Here is a 20,306-nt window from a genome sequence, read left to right on the forward strand (position 1 = left end):
GTCTTCTTAAATTTGCCAAGATTTGTTTTGTGGCCTATCTTGTGCTCTGTCTTGGAGACTGTTCCATGTGCACTTGAGAAGAATGTTTATTTTGCTGCTGTTGGGTGGAATGTTCTATATAGGTCTGTTAAGACCATTTGTTCTGAAATCTGGTTTAATTCCAATGTTCCCTTGTTGATTTTCTGCCTTGATAATCTGTCCGTAACAGATAGTGGGGTATTGAAATCCCCTACATTTACTTATTGTATTGATGTTTGTTTTTCCTTTAAGATCTTTTTTAGTTGCTTAATATATTTCAGTGCTCAGGATTTGGGAGTGTGTATATTTAACATTGCTATATCTTCTTAATGTAGTGACTCTTTTATCATTATATACTGACATTCTTTGACTCTTGTTACCTTTTTTGGCTTGAAGTCTATTTGTCTAATGTAATTATGGCTCTGCCCACCTTCTTTTTGTTTTTGTTTGCTTCGAATGAATATCCTCTTCTATCATTTCACTTTTGAGCCTATGTGTGTCATTAGAGTGGAAATGAGTCTCTTGTAGGCAGCACGTAGTTGGGTTTTGTTTTTTTAATCCAGCCAGCCACTCTGTGCTTTGATTGGTGAGTTAGTTCATTAATGTTTAGGATGATTATTGATATGTAAGGATTTACTACTGCCATTTCATCTTTTTTCTTCTGTTGTTTTTTTTCTTTCCCCATTGTTTTTCCTTTTGTTTCTGTCTGTAAGTTGGTTTTCCATGGTGATTTGCTCAGTCTCTGTAATAGCTATTGTATTGTAGTTTTTTTTTAGTTTCATGTCTCTGCTGTAGATTTTTGCTTTGTGGTTACCATGAGGTTACATAAAAAATCTCTTAGACAAGCAGTCCTTTTTCTGCTAATAAAAATTTATCTTCATTTGCCTATAAAGATGCCATCATTTTAAACTTCCCCTTTTATGTTTTTGATGTCATAAGTTATATCTTTTTATATTGTGATTTCATTATCAAGTTGTAGCTGTATTTTTAATAATGCACTTTTTAAAAATTTTTAATTTTTTTATGTTATGTAGGCTCCATGCCCAGTCTGAGGCTCGAACTCACAACCCTGAGATCTAGAGTCATATGCTCCACCACTTGAGCCAGCCGGTGCCTCTTTAATACGCTTTTTTAACCTTTGTGCCATAGTTAAGAGTAATATACTGTTCTAAAAAAGAGTTACAGTATTCTGAGTATTCTATTTATTACCTTAATCCGAGTTTTCTGTACTTTGGTCTTTTCATTTCAGCTTGAAGAGCTCTTTTTAACTTTTTTTTTTTTGAATATTTATTTATTTTAGAGAGAAAGGGAGCAAGCAAGCATGGGAGGGAGGGGAAGAGGGAGACAAAGTCTTAAGCAGACTCCATGCCGAGCATGGAGCCTGAGGCAGGGCTCATTTTAACGACCCTGAGATTACCACCTGAGTGGAAACCAAGAGTTGGACATTTAGCCCACTGTGCCACTCAGGCGCCCCTTAACATTTCTTATGAGCATGTCTAGTGATACTGAACTCTCTCAACTTCTGTTTGTCTGGGAAAACCTCTTTTCTCCTTTGTGTCTCAAAAATAACTTTACTAGTGGAATATTCTTGGCTGGTTGTTTTTATCTTTCAGTGTTTTGAATAGGTTATTCCATTCTCTCTTGGCCTATAGAGTTTCTGCTGAGAAGGCAGCTGATAGCCTTATGGGAGTACCTTTGTAAGTTACTCTCTTTTTTCCTGGGCTTCTTTAAAATTCTTGTTGACTTTTGACAGTTTTCATATAATGTTCTTGGAGAAGGTCTTTTTGTGTTGGTATAATAAGGTATTCTGTTAGCTTTGTGGATTTGTATATCCAATTCTTTCCTTGGGTTTAGGAAGTTCTCAACTATCATTTAAATATGTTCTGTGCTCCCTTCTTCCACTCTTCTTTTTTGAGATACTTTTATTGTGGGGCTTGAATTCATGACCCTGAGATCAAGAATGTTATGCTTTACTGCCTGAGCCAGCCAGGTGCCCTGGGTTTTTTTACTTTTCTAAAAATCTTAGTTCTTTCTCCTCTTCCATCTGAATCATTTCTGTATTTCTATCCTTGAGTGTGCTAATTCTCTCTTCCATAGGATCTTCTTCATTTCCAGTGCATTCTAATTCATTCTTCATATATTGAGTTCTTCAGCCCAGAATTGTGGGGTTTGTTTGTTGTTGTTGTTTTTTTTTTTTTTACAATTTTAATCTCTCCAGTAAAATACTCCTTCTCTTTGTTAATTTTATCCCTGAGATAATTGAATTGCTTTTCTGAGTTTTCTAGTAACTCATTGAATTTTTTCATAATAGCTGTTTTATATCCTTTATCAGTTAGATCACAGTATTTCATGTCTTTGGGTTCAGTTGCTGGAAAATTGTCATTTTTTATTGTGACACTATATTACTGTGACTTTTCATGATGTTTGGTAGGAAGTGCTTCAACTTCTCCATTTGAAGTAGTAAACATCTTTCTTATTTTAGGCAAGGTTTTGTTTACTTTGATTCTTAACAATGCAACAGTTTTGTAATTAGGAGGCTTCATATTTTTTCCCAGAAGGTGGCACTATAGTACAAGACTTTGGTTTCTCTTACCAGAGCTGACTCACGTTAAGGTTGTTGAGCAGGTACATTTAAAAGAAAAAAAAAAAAAGGACCAAAGGACGGCTGCAGAGCTTGGGGAGAGGTGTATACTTAGCACTTCAGGCTTTCGGTATGCTAGTGGTCTGCAGGGGATCAAGTTGGTGGTTGTGGGGGTACCAGAGGTCCATGGGTGGTCCTCTTACCCCCCAGGGCAGATAGCAGGAGACCCTTTCCTTCAGTTCTCTTTGCCTACTTCCCTTTCCTTCCCCTCTTCCCAGTCACTGTGGTCTCTCTGCAGAGAGAGCAGCTGGTTTTTCTAGCTTTAGCATGCATGGTCAGACAGACCCCTATTCTCCTGCCTTTGCCCACCACCTCCTCTGCTGGAAAGGTTGTGCTGGCTTCCTGCTGGACCAGCCACCACCTTCTCTGCTGTTGGTATAGCCTCTGTGGTCCAGTCCACTCACTTTCAGGTGCACAGATGGATAGATCTCTCAGGTGTTCTGGTATCCTGTGCAGAGGTGCTTTTTTCCCCCTTCAGTTATGGATATCTAATTAGTTGTAAATGAAAGAGGAGAGAAAAAGGGAAGGATTCATGCTGCAATGATGCTGATGTCTGTAATATAGTTTTAAATGTAATAAGTACTTCAAGACTTTTTGGGGGGCATTTTACAAGAAATTGTCAATGTGACTGTAGTTATAGGTTTATATTATTTTCTTCAATGATATCTCCAGGACTTTACCTTTTTTTTTTAAAAGATTTTATTTATTTATTTGACAGAGACAGTGAAGAAGGAACACAAGCAGAGGGAGTGGGAGAGGGAGAAGCAGGCTTCCCGTGGAGCAGGGAGCCCGATGCGGGGCTCGATCCCAGGACCTTGGGATCATGACCTGAGCCGAAGGCAGACGCTTAACGACTGAGCCACTCAGGCGCCCCTTTACTTTAACTTTTATAAAGTTTAATTCTTTATAATAGTGAACGAGGTAGATCCCATTTTGAAAACTGTTCATATACTTGCAGTGACCAGTCTCTGAAGTTTTTCATGCACTCTCTCAAATTGGATTCTGTTAAAGTTTGAAGCTTCTGATGACATTAAATAGCCAAAATTGGAAAAACAGTTCTGTGAGGAATTAGGACTATTCATTTTGGTTAGGAAGAGGCTTTTGAATCCAGCAGCCTTTGTTGGTTTCAGAGTAAGATTAGATTTTGTTCCCATACTGAAGTGTTTGGACATTTTGGGGACTAGGTTGTGGTATACTGGGAAAGATAAATTAAATCTGGGTAGTAACTTGATCAGATTTTTTTTTTTTTAAAGAATGATACTGGGGTGTGTAGAGGTTTGATTAGATTATAGCATTTTTGGAGGCAAAGAAGATTAGTTAGCAGTTTTTTCTTGTAGCTTTAAGAGTGAGTTGTGAAATGCCTGAATTTGGACTTAGGCAGGAGGTTGAGAAGAAATGGCAGTATTCTTGGGACTTGTGTACTGAATATATATGAGGAGGAAAGGCAAGGAGAAAAGACTTGTCAATAGGCTAGAGACGTTTTACTGACTTTTTTTTGTATCTGTGACAGGTCTTTGAACTTGTCATAATTGGTTTTGACCTAAACTGAGAGCTGTTTTTTGTGAGTTTTGTTGATAATACTCTTGATTTAATGTGCTCTTACATAGTGTGATAATTAGTTGATACTTTTCAACACATTATAGTTGGGTCTGGGGAAAAGGTAGACATAGTTACCTAGAATCCCTGTAGGGGAAACAGACGAGCATAGCATACCCATAGCAACAATCTAACAGGACAGACATATGTACAGATCCTAAGGTCTGGCATTTCAGGAAAAATTTACAAAATGTTTCTACTTAGTTGAATTTTGTTATTATTTATTTCTTCCAAAGGGTTAAAATTTACTCATAAGTGTTCAGAAAGGGGGATTCTGTGGCTCTTGAAAAACAGGTACGGGGAAATTTTTATTTTCAGGTTACATACTGAATTATTTTAAAGTTCAGTTAGCTAGGTTTTTTTTCAGACTTCATGTCTTAGTGCTTTTTGGATAATTCTGTCTCTTCTTGGTCATGAAAGAAAATGGTTCCTGGCTTCCTCTCTCTCTTAGTAACTGAAAGGAAGAAATACCTCAGCTCTGGTTTATAAGTAGGTAAAATGTGAATATGAGTAACTGAAGAGGTAGCCTTTGGAGGCCAGAGTCCATTCCCAGAAAACTCAAGTCTTCTCTGAATTGGAATATAAAACATGTACTAAATGTGGAGTTTTGCTGTGGGCTGCCATATCAGCATTTCACCTCCAGTCCCACTTTTCTTTTAAGAGAGAGTTCTGTGACATGATACTATAACCATACCTGTCTGTGCTCAGTTTGCCATTTGGGCTACTGTTATTTGCAGTGAACAGCATAGAGTTTCCCAATCTGAGTTGGTGGGTCTTATCTTTGAGAAGATGAAGATTGACTTTGTCTTTGAATCAGATACTTTACAGATACTTTTAAAATGAATTTTAAAACCGTGGTTCTCAAGTGTGATGGGAGGACTCCTGAGCTTTCCTGAGACCTTCCTTAGGGTCTGTGAAGTCCTCACTTTTCTAACCATAGATCTGTATGAGGTCAGATTTCTTTATGTATTTCAACCAAAATAGTATATCCCAACAGATTGAATATAAAAGTAGATATTAGAAGTGTTCTGTCTTCTTTTAAGCTAGACATTTAATGGTATTTGCAGAATTGTGAAACATTGTCAGTTTTCTCACCAAATTTTTATTCTGTTGTAGAAATATAATTATTTTTTCATTAAAAAATAAGGTATTTAGTTTCAGGGGAGGCTTTTACTCATGGAACTCTGCCCATCCCTGCCCTGTGTAGGGAAATGACCCAAACTGGGGAAGATTCTTGAGTAATTTTCAAGGACCAATTGATGCAGGAGGAGAGGAAAGCAATCCTCTGTCCCTGGATTCACTAGCTATCAGAATGATGTAAACCTCGAGCTGCTCAGGGCTGTTTTTGTTGCCTTGTGGAGAGGGCCTGCTTAAAATGAAATGAATTCAAGGGAAAGCAGAATGGAAAGAGGGTCCTGGTGATATCATTTGAACTCCTGGATCCAGCTATGCCTAAAGTTAGCCTTACCCTTAGAGTCTCCATTTATTAAATTCCTCCTTTTGAAGGCCATCTCCCCCCCGCCAAGAGCTTCTTCTGTTAAATTGTAGGTTTGTTATTTATTTGATTTGTTATTTTAAACTAAATAATTTAAATTTTTTCAGTTTTCCTAATATGGTAAATATTGATAGATGTAGCCCTTTTAAATAAAAGCTCTTTGGAGTTCTCTATAGTTTTTAACATGTAAATCGATCTTGAGACCAAAATGTTTGAGGACTACTGTTCTCAAGGAAAGAACGCATTGCTGCTATTTCTTGGGTAATATAGGGAATAAGAGAACTGACTGAATAGTTTTCAGTGTTGTAATTACATGTAGTGGTTAAGTGTTTGCAGTGGTAAGAAGTGATTTGTATGACGCTCATGGATGGATCATGTTTAGATATGCTTATTTTCTGGTTGTGATTTTATTTTGTAGCATGAAGTGGGTATGATAATTTTTTTTTTTTTTTTAAGATTTTATTTATTTGACAGAGAGAGACACAGCCAGGGAGGGAACACAAGCAGGGGGAGTGGGGGAGGGAGAAGCAGGCTTCCCGCCGAGCAGGGAGCCTGATGCGGGGCTTGATCCCAGGACCCCAGGACCCCAGGATCAAGACCTGAGCCGAAGGCAGACGCTTAATGACTGAGCCACCCAGGCGCCCCTGGGTATGATAATTCTTAATGAATAACCTTTGCTGTAGCTAATTACTACATACAAATAATCCATTTTTGCCTCCTTATTTGAATTGAATGAAACTATATAGTAAACAATGGCAACTGAATTTTTCAGTGTATGTATTATATTTGTTGTAATGGGATTTGGAGTTTTAAAAGAATAATCCTAAGTACAGAATAATAGAACTATGACTTTGATGCAAATTAGATATTTTTCTTGAATATAAAGTGAAAATTTGGTAGGAACAGATGTGGGTGTATATCCGTGTTCTAAAGTTACTGAGTTAACATATTTAAATTTAATTTTTAATTTCCACTGCCACCTCCAGCTACACCTTCTCAGGATTACCAAAAATGGAAGCTTGGGTTAAATTCCTTCAGTTATCTTCCACTGAATTTCTAAAGCCTCCAAGAAACTTGAGCAAAGCAAAACAAACTTCTTTTTGAAAGAATGTACTGGAAGGCTAGCTTTTCTTGTTTTCCTTGTCATTACTATTTTGAAAGTCCTAGATTAAAAAGTAAAAACTAATATGAAGAGTGTGTTAGGAAGATTAATTTACAATTTTTATATCTAGGAGTGATTTGATTCATGTCAGTTCTTTTGGGAGGTTTTATTTTTATTATTAACATTTGATTTTCTGCATTGCTTTGGCTTCTCCAACTTTTTTAGCGTATGTACTTCCCTCCTCAGATACTTTTGGAAAAGAATGACCTTCTTAGATGGTTACCCCTACTAATGTTTTTCATTATTATTACTATATCCTTAACACAAATTCAGAGATTGTTAAAATTTTACTTTTATGCCTTTAAAATCATTGGTTTGAATGATTTCATGGTGATCTGGACGTTTAATTTGTTAAAGCTCATTGAGCATTTGATTTTAAATCTTTAAAGAGGTGAGAGATTAGATATCCAGCTGTTCATGAATGCTCTCTTTTCTCCATTCCACTGGACTCCTGTGCCTCATGTATAAGTAGGCGTCCACTTCAGACCTTTTCTGTTGGGCTCCCTCAGCCTGGGCTGTCCTTTTTCCAGATAGCCCAAAGCTTGCTTGTGCTCCATTTTGATCCCTGTTTAAATTCTGATCCCTGTTTAAATGGTTACTTCATCAGGGTTCTTCCCTGATGATTTTATCTAATATATATTCATTCATTCTTTCTCCTCTTTTTTGTTCCTTTTACTCTATAATTTATCTTCATGCTTTACATTATTTTTCCTCAGAGCACTTGTCTACATGACAATATGTTGTGTGTATCTATGTACGTATTGTGTCTCCTCCACTGGAGCTTCAACAGCCCCAGTGTAAATTCTGTGAGCACAAGGACTGAAATTTTTTTCGAAGTTGAATCATCAGGATCTAGAACAGTGCCTTACATAGTAGGTGCTTGTTAAATATTTTTGAAAGATGAATGTGATATTTGGAAGATAATCAACTTATTTTATTCTAAGTACTTCATGAATGAAAAAGAAAAGGGTCCTTGATAAAAGTGAGCTGTTGATGTAGTGAGATAGATTTGTATATATTCTCTCTCTCTTTCTCTGTATTCTCTCTTAGGTACTGTTAGGCCCAGCGACTACACATGTGTGTAAGAAGTTCTGTTTTTGGGTTTTGGTATGTTTTGATAAAACTCTCCTATATAATACATATTTTATCTGTAGTGCCAGGTCACTTAAATTTTTTTATTGCTAATATTTACAAATTAATTGAAAAGAATACTGTATTATCTTATAATTCATATATTTGGCACAGTATTCCACAAACAAAATTAAACCTAAGGATTATACTCTTTCATGTTTGTGAGGGATTTACTATCCAATCCAGTGCTTATCTGCCAGGGGCTGTTCAGCCTATGCTTGAAACCATTCTAATGATGGAAAATGCACTTTTCTTTCAGGCAGTTTATTCTGCCTTTGGGAGGCCTCTGATTATTAAAAAGTTCATCTCTATTTTAAGCCAAAATCTGTTCCTTCCACTTATTGGTTCTAATTATATCCCGTGGAGGATGTCTTGAGTAAGTGTAATCTTTCTTGTGATAGCCCTTCAATTATTTGAAAACCTACCAAGTTCTCTCTGACATTTCAATTTTCCAGGCTGAGAATCTCTAGTAAGCTCTCTGATAATGATATCCATTTACCATTCTGGTCATTTTCTGGGAATCCGTTTGAATTTGCTTATGTATTTGTAAAAGGTGACACCTTGAAGTGAAAGCAATGGCTCTCCCTACGGCTTGGGAACTGCACTGTTTCCTCTCTAGTACTGTTTTCTTATATTATTGCATCTTTATGATTTAAGTTTTCCCCCAACCATTTCACACTTTATCTCATTTGACATACTAAAATACTTAGTTGCTCCTCCTCCACCCCGCCTTTCACAAATGCTGTTGGCAAGTCGTGTCTCATGCCGGCCTTATTCTTTAGTTTGTTTTGTTTGTGTTTTGCCCACCCAACCCTCTCAATCCCCCAACACACACACACACACACACACACACACACACACGTAATTGGAGTTGGAGCACTCTGTGGTTAGTTTGATGCTTTATTGGCAGATTATGTACTTACTGGATTGAGAAGTCTTTATGGAACGTAGAATCAGTGGGAATTCAGCCTGTTTGCTAAGATAGGGTTGAAGTCTGTCACTCAGTGTTCTTTGTACTTAAACATTTTCAAAATCTGTCCCCTTTCTCTCTCTGATCTGAAAGATTTCCGTCCCACTTTTCTTTAACTGTTTCTAGAATGCTAGTAACATAGCATAGGGTAAAGTCTATCTCTGACAAGATCTGTTCATTCATACTGCAAACCTATCATCAACAGTGGCAACTGGTGCCGTAAAGTACTGTATAAATAGTCTTGCTTGCCATGGAGACTTTTTTTTTTTTTAAATAACCCCTTACTATCTTAATAAAATTTTCTTTTGATTAGGTAATTTAAACATTTTTACTGCATTAATTTTGCATAGCAGGTTGTTGCTGGGTGTTCAGATGAAGTAGCATTGGCACTTTTAATTAAAACAGAAAAGAGAACACATATTTTGCCCTTTCTCCTTGATTTATAACATGTGGCATATTATTAAACTTCTGTAGTTCAGATATTCTTTTACTTAGCTGTAATTTACAAGTACATATTTTTTTGTTTTTAAAAATATTAAATATGAAATGACTTTTTATAGGATTTAAGAAAAATTGCCTCTCAAATGTAAATTCACCCATTTTGGCATTAAATGTGAAATTATAAACCTTGTTTCTACTATATAATTTGCAGTTTAACAAATTTTAAAAAGTAATTTGCCCTTTCAGACTGTGTCAAGGATTTAGAATTTTTGTGTATGGTAGTTGATTTGCTGTGGTTGTTGTGATTTTATTGTTTTTTTAATTCAGTTCAATAGCTTCCTGTAGAAGATGTTGAGCAGTGATTGTTCGGGAATGATTCTGTCTTGCTGTTTTTTAAAACTGTGGTCTATAAACCGTAATAATTACAGAAATCACAAAGGCCTTTTTCTGCATTTTTTAATAAAGATTTTATTTATTTGAGAGAGAGAGAACTCGAATAGTGGGGAGTGGAAGAGGGAGAGGGAGAAGCAGACTCCCTGCTGAACAGGGAGCCCAACGTGGGGCTCTATCCCAGGACCCTGAGGTCATGACCTGAGCTGAAGGTGGACACTTAACCGACTGAGCCACCCGGCACCCTTATATTTTTAACCGCTAAAATTTTAATTGACTTAAAGTATCATATTTAGAAAAGTAATGGAGTGGCAGCGGAATAGATTTGGTGTTTAGTTAAGAGAAATGTCAAGTCACAGTTAAGTCATTAGCAAGGCTGTTAGTAAGTTGAAAATTCACAATAAGACCAATGTTGAGTTAAATTATAGGATTTGGACTCAATGTGGAGACTCGCAATTTGTTTATTTATTTTTAAAGATTTTATTTATTCGACAGAGAGAGAGACAGCGAGAACAGGAACACAAGCAGGGGGGAGCAGGAGAGGGAGAAGCAGGCTCTCTGCGGTGCAGGGAGCCTGGTGCGGTGCTTGATCCCAGGACTCTGGGATCATGACCTGAGCCGAAGGCAGACGCTTAACGACTGAGCCACCCAGGCACCCCTCTAGATTTGTTTATTAACAGCAGTTGCAATAAAACAGTATAACACAGTGCTAGTATTCTGTTTCACAGTGATTTTTCAGTAAGCTGAAGTATGTTTAGCTTGATGTCTAGTTAAGTGTTTAGTTGACTGTGCTTATTCAGATTACCTAACATGAATAGGCATTCTTTCATGATTTGTCATGCAGTATTACCAAATTGCTGGGTGTAAGTATATCTATAGATCATCATGAGGTTATATTTGTCCCATTTCTTTGGGCTTATTTCATCACAGATGTAAGTATTTCTGTGCTCATTATGATAAAACATGAAAAAATCATAAATCATTTTGTCTGTATTTTTTTAAAAGGTTAGTTTAAGTATATTGAAGTAAATTTCAAAGAAAAACTCTTTAAAAAAATCTTTCATGTACCATTAAAGTGGAATTTTTTCTTGTTTCTTGTTCAATAGCCCATTTCAAATCTTTGTAAATAAATGGAAATAGATCTATGAGAAAAGTATGATTACTGACAAATTACCCTGCAACTTAACTTAGTAACACAGCAGACATTTATCACCTCATGACATTTATCATTCCTGTGTCAGGAATTTGGAAGCAAGTTAGTGGAGTATTTCTGGCTCTGAATCATGAGATTGCAGTTAAGCTGTAGATCAGTTCTGCAGTCTTCTCAAGGTTCTACGGTGACTGTAGAATCGGCTTCCAAGCTCACTTACATATGGCTATTGGCAAGAGACCTCAGTCCTCTGACTGTTGACTGGAACCCTCATTTCACTGCCACATGGTGCTCTCCATAAGGCTGCTTGAGTGTCCTTGGAACATAGCAGCTGTTTTCTCTAGAAGTGATTCCAGAGAGAGAGCAAGGATGATGCCACAATACTTTGTAGGTCCTAATCTCGGAAGGTAGACACCATCACTTCTGCTCTTCTGTTTGTTTAGAAGCAAGTCCCTAAATTGAGCCTACTCTCAAAGAGTGGGGAATCAGGCTCTGCCTTCTAAAGGGAGGAGTGAAGAATTAGAAGACGTAGTTAATGACCACAGTAATGTAGACTAGGAAGTCTTAGAACATATGATAAATGCTATACTGGTTCCTTAATAGAGTATTTGTCAGTTCTGACGCTGTATTAGATTTATCTGTGTAGCCTTTATAAAACAACAAAGCAAAACACAAATGGTTGAATTACGCCTGTTGATTCACTTGCAGTCAGGTTTTTCTATAGGTGTTTTCTGCTGTGCAACCAAAGCTCTTCATTGTCTTTTTTTAAAGATTTTATTTATTTATTTGACAGAGAGACAGCGAGAGAGGGAACACAAGCAGGAGGAGTGGGAGAGGGAGAAGCAGGCCCCCCACTGAGCCGGGAGCCTGATGTAGGGCTCGATCCCAGGACCCTTGGATCATGACCTGAGCTGAAGGCAGACACTTAACGACTGAGCCACCCAGGCGCCCTCTTCATTGTCTTTTTAAAGATGTACTTTTTGATTCAGTGATGTAGGTTACTGCTGTACTTTTGTAGAACTGTTACAGAATAGAGCTAATAAATACAGTATGTACAGTTCATGGCACAAACTAGGTGTTTGGTAGATGTTAGTGCTTGGCTGTTGCTACTATTTTATTCTTATTTAGCCTAAATTGTAAAATGACCATTAATTACATGGGTAACAATCTTAGCTTAGTTGAAAAACAATTACCTGGCTTTTTGTTAGGATTGGGCATGGCTCAGGCATCAAAAACTTTCTTTGCTCACTCTGTTCCTCCTTCACTTAGCCCCCACTATCTCCCCCCATCCAAAAAAAAATCAATAACCAAAATTATTTGTTTGTACTTCCACATATTTATTATTCAAATATAAGCCAATCCAAATACGTAATTTCTTCTCTTTCCCCCACACAAATGGTAACATGATAGCCGGTTTTCTCTACGTTGCTTTTTTTTTTTTTTTTAAATAACATATAATATTTGTTTCAGGGGTACAGGTCTGTGATTCATCAGTCTTACACAATTCACAGCGCTCACCATAGCACATACCCTCCCCAGTGTCCATCACCCAGCTACCCCATCCCTCCCAACCCCCACCACTCCAGCAACCCTCAGTTGGTTTCCTGAGATTAAGAGTCTCTTATGGTTTATCTCCCTCTCTGGTTTCGTCTTGTTTCATTTTTCCCTTCCCTTCCCCTTCTTGTTTTTCAAATTCTTCATTATCAGTGAGATCATATGATACTTGTCTTTGTCTGATTGACTTATTTTGCTTAGCATAATATCTTCTAGTTCCATCCATGTCGTTGCAGATGCAAATAATACTCCATTGCATATATATACCACATCTTCCTTATCCATTCATCTGTTGATGGACATCTAGGCTCTTTCCATAGTTTGGCTATTGTGGACTTTGCTGCTATAAACTCTACCTTTTTGAACATAACAAATTGATAAGGAAAATTTCTCTATGATAGGAACACTTCCTCATTCTTTTTTGTGTCTTTTTGCTGTATTCCATTCCCTTGTGTAGATTAGTATAATTTCTTTTTTCAGTCCTCTGTAAATGGACATTTTGCACATTTTTTATTTTGCAATCAGTGTGATAGTGAATGATCTGTGTATGTGTCACTTTGAATATGTAAGTATGTCTGTAAAGTAACTTCAGAGAAATAGAATTGCTAGGTCATTTGCACTTGTGATTGTATGCTACCAGTCTCCTCACAGCAGCCACAGTGTTTAAAAACTGTGTATCCCCATAGTCTTATCTGCAGAATATATATTCGTATCTTTAGATTTTGCCAGCTTTATAGCTGAAAAATGGTATTTCAATATAGCTTAAGTGTGAATTTCTTTTATGGATGAGGGTGTATTTTTACTCATATTTATACTTACTTTTTCTGTTTAGTATCTATTTGTATTCTTTATCTTCTTTCTCTTATGATTTTGGTCTTACTGATTGATAGAAACTACATATTAGGAGAATTCACTTTTTGGAATGGGTTAAATTATTTGAGCTTTTTTTATTTGTCTTTTGACTCTTCATTCCAAAGTTTTTGCCTTTTTTTTGTATAATCAAATTACTCTTGTAATACAGATTTCTGTCATTATTCAGAAAGTCTTCATTACTCCAGAGTTATAAAATAACTTCCTTGTTTTTTTCCCTAATACTTTAGTGGTTTCATATTTTTCAGTTTTAGATTTATTGTGGTGTATGGAATCAGTTATAGAACCAACTTAGTTTTTAATAACTGCCACTTGTCTCAATATCATTTATTGTATAGTTCATCTCTTGCACATTGACTTGGATGCCACCTTTATAAAATCAAAATTCATGTATTTATTTATTTGGGTCTGTTTCTAAACTTGTAGTATGTTTTCAGGTTTTCTTTTCGTGCCCTCTCTGGGTTTTCTAGCTATTTAGTTCTTGGGGTAGGGGAAAGGGGAGGGCACTTTTTGTATTTTTATTGGTTCCACGCTAATAGTTTTTGATGCTCTGGTACTGTTTTTACTTTGTTATAACTTCTCTTTTTAATAATAATAAAGCCTACCGAGTTTAATACATACATTAGTACAAATGTGGAAGGATACGGAATATTGGCTATGTAGATCGTGTAAAATACATTACTATAAGGGAGAACTTATATTTCTTCATTGCCTTCCATGGGGTAGGTGCTTTTTACATATAATAATTCACTTAACTATCATATCACCTAAGTCTGTTTGTAACTGAAATTTTTAGAATGTGCAATTGTTTATGGCTAAATTTCCTTCAACATTGCTTTTTTTCTTCAGTTGTGATGCAGATCCATCAGCCCTAGCAAAATATGTTCTCGCTTTGGTAAAGAAAGACAAAAGTGAGAAAGAGTTAAAGGCATTATGTATTGATCAACTGGATGTATTTCTTCAAAAAGGTAAAATCTTTGGTTTAAAAATAGTAGTTTATTTTAATAAATCCTTTAAAGCAAGATTTTCCATAATATTAAAGGAACTCCATAAGAGAACACACTCTAATTATAACAAAGTTGAATAAACAGTATTATTACTGATTATAGCTTATTTATAATGAAAACCTTTTTCATTAGTATCTTTATTCTCTTTCTTAAAGGAAGCCGATATTTCTCCTTAAAAGATTAAGTAAATGAATGCTTGTTTATTTAAAGATCGTATTGCTTAAGAAGCTACTAGGGATGTTGTCTAGATAGTGTTTCTAACTCTTTTCACTTTGCTACCATCTAGATAATAATATTTATGTTTGGCACTCTGGGCGCAGGGTACCTGGAGACTAGTCATGGCTGGAAGCCACTGGCCCAGAAGCTCTGGCCATCCTAGTTCCACTACCCTGAAATTGAATGGATTTAGTATTACCATAGGATTTGTGTCATGACACACTGGTTGGGAAGCTGTTGGTCTTAGTTTAATTTCTAGAGTTATAAAAGTCATTGTATATTTCATCATATTGAACTCTGATGTATAGAAGGGGAGAAATCATATCTTAGCAAATGTCTTTAATCTGTGGTTTTTTTTTAATTTTGTTTTGTTTTTTTGTTAGAGACGCAGATATTTGTGGAAAAGCTTTTTGATGCTGTGAATACAAAGAGTTATCTACCTCCTCCAGAGCAGCCATCATCAGGAAGCTTAAAGGTAGAATTTTTTCAGCACCAAGAAAAAGATATAAAAAAAGAAGAGGTAAGGATTTGTGTTAAACTTTAGATGTTCTTTAAAAACATATAAGGAATAATTAAACTGAGGTTTACTTTCTGTGTTTGTGTCAAGAATCCTCAGGACCATCCCTAGGAGCAGTCATAGGACTTAACACTTAGTCATACTCATGGCTATGACTTCACAGCAAAATCAACAAAAGGAAAAAGTAGGTGTTGCGAAGTCTGGGGGAAAACAGACATAAGCTTCTAGAGGCTTCTCCTAGGAGAGTCACAAAGGATGCACGTAACAAGTAGTTTTCAACACATTTGAACTAGGGAAGCTCATTAGAGACTCAGTGTCCAGGGTTTTTATTGAGGGCTGGTCACAGATGCACCTTCTGTCTACTAGGTACCAAAATTCCAAACTCCCAGAGGAAAGCATGTGTTTAGCATAAAACCGTATCGTTGACACAAACAATTCAGGCATATAGTGAGCTGTTATTATCAGGGAATGATGGGAACCCTCCAGAAATCAGAGTTCACAGACACCAGCCAAGGGCCTACCTTATAATAAGCAGGCCTTTCTAAGGATGACAGTCTCAGGCTTACTTTTTAACTCTTTTCTGTATAGTATCTTACAGCTGTGGACTCGCATTATCTGTGTTCTGTGAAAATAATTAGATTGACATTAGATCTATTTGCTTCTATCCTGCCTGAATTTTGTAGGGGGCTGTTTTTAAGGTAGTCTCGTTAAAAGGACCTTCACAGGGCAGTGGGCATGACTTCATCCTTTAAGAGTTTTAGAAGAATTTACCTTTTATACAAGATTGCCGTTCTTAATAATCATAAAAATTCAGATCTTCTTAATTTGATGTTTAAAGATTGTAATTCGAGCAAAACTAATTGACAGTTAAGCTGTTATATTTCTGCAGTTGGCCTAGCTTTAGGTCAAATAAATCTTGGTTAAAATTTTGGCTTTATCAGTCAGTGCTTTATGACCTTGAACACGTTACTTTGCCAAGCCTTAGTTTACTCAGCTGTGAAATGGAAACACTATAGGGTTGTTGTGAGGAATAATAAAATGTTGTCTATAGAGCACTTGGCGTAGTGTGTAGCACATAGTATGTTCTCAGTAAATGGCAGTTCCTATTACTGTTGAGAGATTGTTGTGTGGTAGAAGATGTGATTGGGTTTTTTCCCCTCATACTCTTTTTTTTCTTTACAGATTATGTAAGTAATATTTGTTTATTATGTAATGATATAAACATATGTATAGCATTACATAGTAAGTCTCAAATATATTTTTATTCTGCATCTGAACACATTTACACACATGTACATGTATGTAGTTACACAGGCGTGCGCATAAAACACCCCTATCACTTCTCAGTGAAAGGGAAGACCAGAAATAATTTTGTGCATATTTCATACCTTACAGTAGGGGTTCTATTAATAAGGAAAGGGATAGTTGCTATTGTGCTGGCAACTGCTTACGCCACGTAGAGATGCACAATAATTTATTTAAGTTTTGCCCACCGATGCAAGTTTGATGGGTTAGTTCTAGATTTTTGCTATTGCAAATCATATTTTAATTCTTAGAAAATCTTAAGTAGTCTTCTCTGGATTTGAGAAGCAGTAAGAAGTCTTCCCCCAAAACGAATTAGTGGCAAAACCTTAGTCTTACGTCTATTGACATAATAATATTTCTCCACAGTTTTCTTGACCAGTTGTGAAGGATATTTATCCCTGATATTTCACAACTGTCAAAATGTCAGATGACAACCTGGATTTAAAATACCGTGGGTATAGTAAAAGTTGCCAGTTGAGCATGTACTGTGGAATATGATGATCTGTCAACATAAATTACTCACGAGTGTGTGTTGAAGCAAGTAGAAGGGAAAAGGTGCATTGTACCATACCTGTTTTTTTTTTGGGTGGGGAAGGGTCGAAATGGGTGGGAAGAGGAGAATGAAAGTATAAGAAAAAAAAGACTTAAAAAAAGGCTTTTAAGCTGTGTTTCTTAGAGTTTGGCCTAGTAATAGGATTTCCATTTAATTTATCACCCAACATTGGACACTTCTGACAGTAAGAGGCTCTTACCCAGAGGGGTATTGGAACAACTGGCATAAACTGGGACACTGTTCTATTATCCTATAGACTGCCTGCATCAGATTGTCTTAGAATTCTTATTAACAATGCAAAATCTTGAGTCCTATCATATTTACAGAAACCACATGTTCAGTATTTCCTGTATTTGTTTATCCTCTAAATCTTTTTTTTCTAGTAACACCTATTAATGTCCTATGTAACAGTGTTCTAGACAGTATAGCATGGAAAATTCTGGCCTCAGAAAAGTAGCGCACTGATCAAGGGAATATTTTCCAGGGCTGCTTTCTATTAATATAATACGAATGGAGGCCCCTTGTAGGGAAGAGGAATATATAGCTGCCATACTGCTGAGAACTGGAGAACTGTTTGACCTTACATATCATTTTCTCTTACATCTCTTTTTCTGACTTGGTTAGTTCTAATGCATTCTGCTCTATTTCCTAATGTGTGTGGGGCCTGGCCAAATCCGTGAAACCAAAACATGAGTGTATGTTGGACTTTTGAAAGAAGAACTAAAATTGACTTTCTACTAATAATGTTAAATGAGGACATTTGCCTAAGTGTTTTCTCACCACTGTTATCTAAGATAAACATTTCTGAGTTTCTTTAGCATTCACTGTAACTTTCAGCAAACCTTTCTTCTATGGTTAAATTAAATGATTGTACTTAGAAGAGAAATTTTTTTAATGCTTTTAGAAGAGAACAATTTCACGTCTGTATTTTAATATCAATTAAATCATTCAAATAGTAACATGGCAAGGAATAACTTGCTAAACTTAATGCAAATTTTTCTTTGTATATCAGATCACAAAGGAGGAAGAGCGAGAGAAGAAGTTTTCCAGAAGACTAAATCATAGTCCTCCCCAGTCAAGTTCCCGATACAGAGAAAATAGGTGATTGATTGAACCATGTTCAGTGCTTAGACATTGGATATCTTTTGTATGAATGCTTAGACTTGATTATCTCGCCTAGGGGCAAGTAATGTCTACTCTTCTTTTGGTCTAGGAAAGTGTAACTCAGTTCCTTTCTTACCAAGAATATCTGTGTCACGTTTGTAGGTCCTGGAATTGAGATTTAGAATAGTGCTTGCATGAAGTGAGAACTGTTTTTGCATGGAGTTTCCCTTTAGTGTGAATAAATAATTTTTCCCACTAAGGCTTCAAAAGCATTTAGTGTAGGCAGTAGATGCGCTACATGCCTGTAAGTATGAAGTTATGTGTGTACAGGACAACGTGCTAAGAGATGTGATGTACCGATGCCAGATGTATAGATGTCTTTGTGTATAAGGTTAGGGATTGAGACTTTCCTTTAAAGGGGTTTTAGAGTTCTTGAGCAGATCATGTTCAGTTTTTCAATTTGAGTTTCCTGTATATGCAGTGGAATAAAGAATCATGTTTACAGGAATAAAATGTGACTTTTGCATTTAATGAGTATTTTCTGTATCTACTTACTTTCCTGAAAGTGATCATTTTATTTCTTTAGAAGTCGTGATGAGAGGAAAAAAGATGATCGTTCTCGCAAAAGAGATTATGATCGAAACCCTCCTCGAAGAGATTCATATAGAGACCGGTACAATAGAAGACGAGGCCGAAGTCGAAGTTACAGCAGGAGTCGGAGTCGAAGTTGGAGTAAAGAGAGGCTTCGTGACCGGGATAGGGATAGAAGCAGGACTAGAAGCAGAAGCAGAACACGAAGCCGGGGTAAATAATCCATATATATGTATGTTCTGATTAGCATTCTTCTATTGTGAATACGCTGCATTTGAGGGTTTTAAAAATGGTTTTTAATTTTTGTCAGTGTTGTCTTCATTTTTTCTATTTTGATGTATTTTGTGGTCGAAGTGAATGCTTTTTAAAAAATTTCTTTTAAAAATTTTATTTCATGTAAATTAAAACCACAGTCACCACTGCATGCCCATTGCAATGACTAAAAGTAAAAAGGCTGACTTTATCTAATATTGGTAAGGATAGAGATAAACTGGAACTCTCTGGAAAAAACTTTCACAGTATCTTAAATTTAAATCTACGCCTACCAAATGACCCAGCCATCCCAACTCCAAAGTATTTATGTAAGAGAAACAAAAGTGTATTTCCACACAACTGTACGTAAATGATCATGGTAACTTCCTTTGAAATAGACAAGAACTAGAAACAACCCAAATGTCATGCGAATGGATAACCTGATGCATCCATACAGTGGAAGAAAAGGATGGAACTTTTGATATATGTCACAAAAGGATGAATCTCAAAATAATAATGCCGAGTGAAAGAAGCCAGATAAAAAAGAATATACATGTATATAAAATTTTAGAAAATGCAAACTAATCTCTGGTGACAAAAAAAAATCAGTGGTTGCCTTGGATGGAATAAAGGGCAGAGAATTATCAAGGAGTGCAAGGATATTTTTGGGAGTGATGAATATGTATCTATATTATTTTGGTTATGATTGGTTTCACACATATATACATAAATAAAATTCATTAAATTGTATAAATATGTTCAGTTTATTATATAAGAGTTATATTTTAAAATTAGGAAAACAGTTAAAATTCTCATTTCAGATGAATATATTTGCAAGAGCATGTCATTTCCAACATGTATAATTTTTCTTCCAATGTGTGTTATTTCAAGGAAGATACTGGAGCAATAAAACAACTAAAATACTTCAAGTAAAACACCTTTACTCAAATTAGATTTTCTGCTACTCTTTTAGCTTTTATTGTACAGTCACCTTTAGTCTTAGGGAAATAATATTTACGGGTTTTGTATAAGTTTTATACTTCTCTCTTACTCTTAGATTTTTCCCTCTCTGTGATCTAGGCCTTCTGCACATTGCTTCACTTAAGTAATCTTCTTTATACCTTTTCTCTCTCCTTGGGACCAAACACAGCCCAGTTAATGGTTTTGTTCATGATTAATACGAACTCTTTTTCTTTCCTCTTAGCTCATCCGTTTCCGTCTTCAATAAATAGTTTTCACTATTTAATACTATTAATAGTGTATACTATTTATTTAAAAAGCCATGCTAGGATCTTTGGGTGGATTACAACTAAATGTTCATCAGAGAAAAAATAACCATACTT

The 20,306-nt window shown here is 36.0% G+C and overlaps 1 protein-coding gene across 6 annotated transcripts in view; it reads left to right on the forward strand.

Moving 5' to 3' along the window:
* Positions 1-20,306, forward strand: part of RBM26 (RNA binding motif protein 26) — a 77,427-nt gene that overhangs the window by 14,924 nt on the left and 42,197 nt on the right. For all 6 annotated transcript variants that reach the window (XM_044913536.1, XM_021697953.2, XM_044913535.1 and 3 more), the window contains exons 2-5: positions 14,268-14,386; positions 15,025-15,161; positions 18,029-18,117; positions 18,707-18,924. In XM_044913536.1, the coding sequence (XP_044769471.1) occupies positions 14,268-14,386; positions 15,025-15,161; positions 18,029-18,117; positions 18,707-18,924 (563 nt within the window). The remainder of the gene's footprint in view (positions 1-14,267; positions 14,387-15,024; positions 15,162-18,028; positions 18,118-18,706; positions 18,925-20,306) is intronic.

The sequence above is a fragment of the Neomonachus schauinslandi genome, chromosome 3 (genome assembly GCF_002201575.2).
Source record: "Neomonachus schauinslandi chromosome 3, ASM220157v2, whole genome shotgun sequence".
Taxonomy (NCBI): Eukaryota; Metazoa; Chordata; class Mammalia; order Carnivora; family Phocidae; genus Neomonachus; species Neomonachus schauinslandi.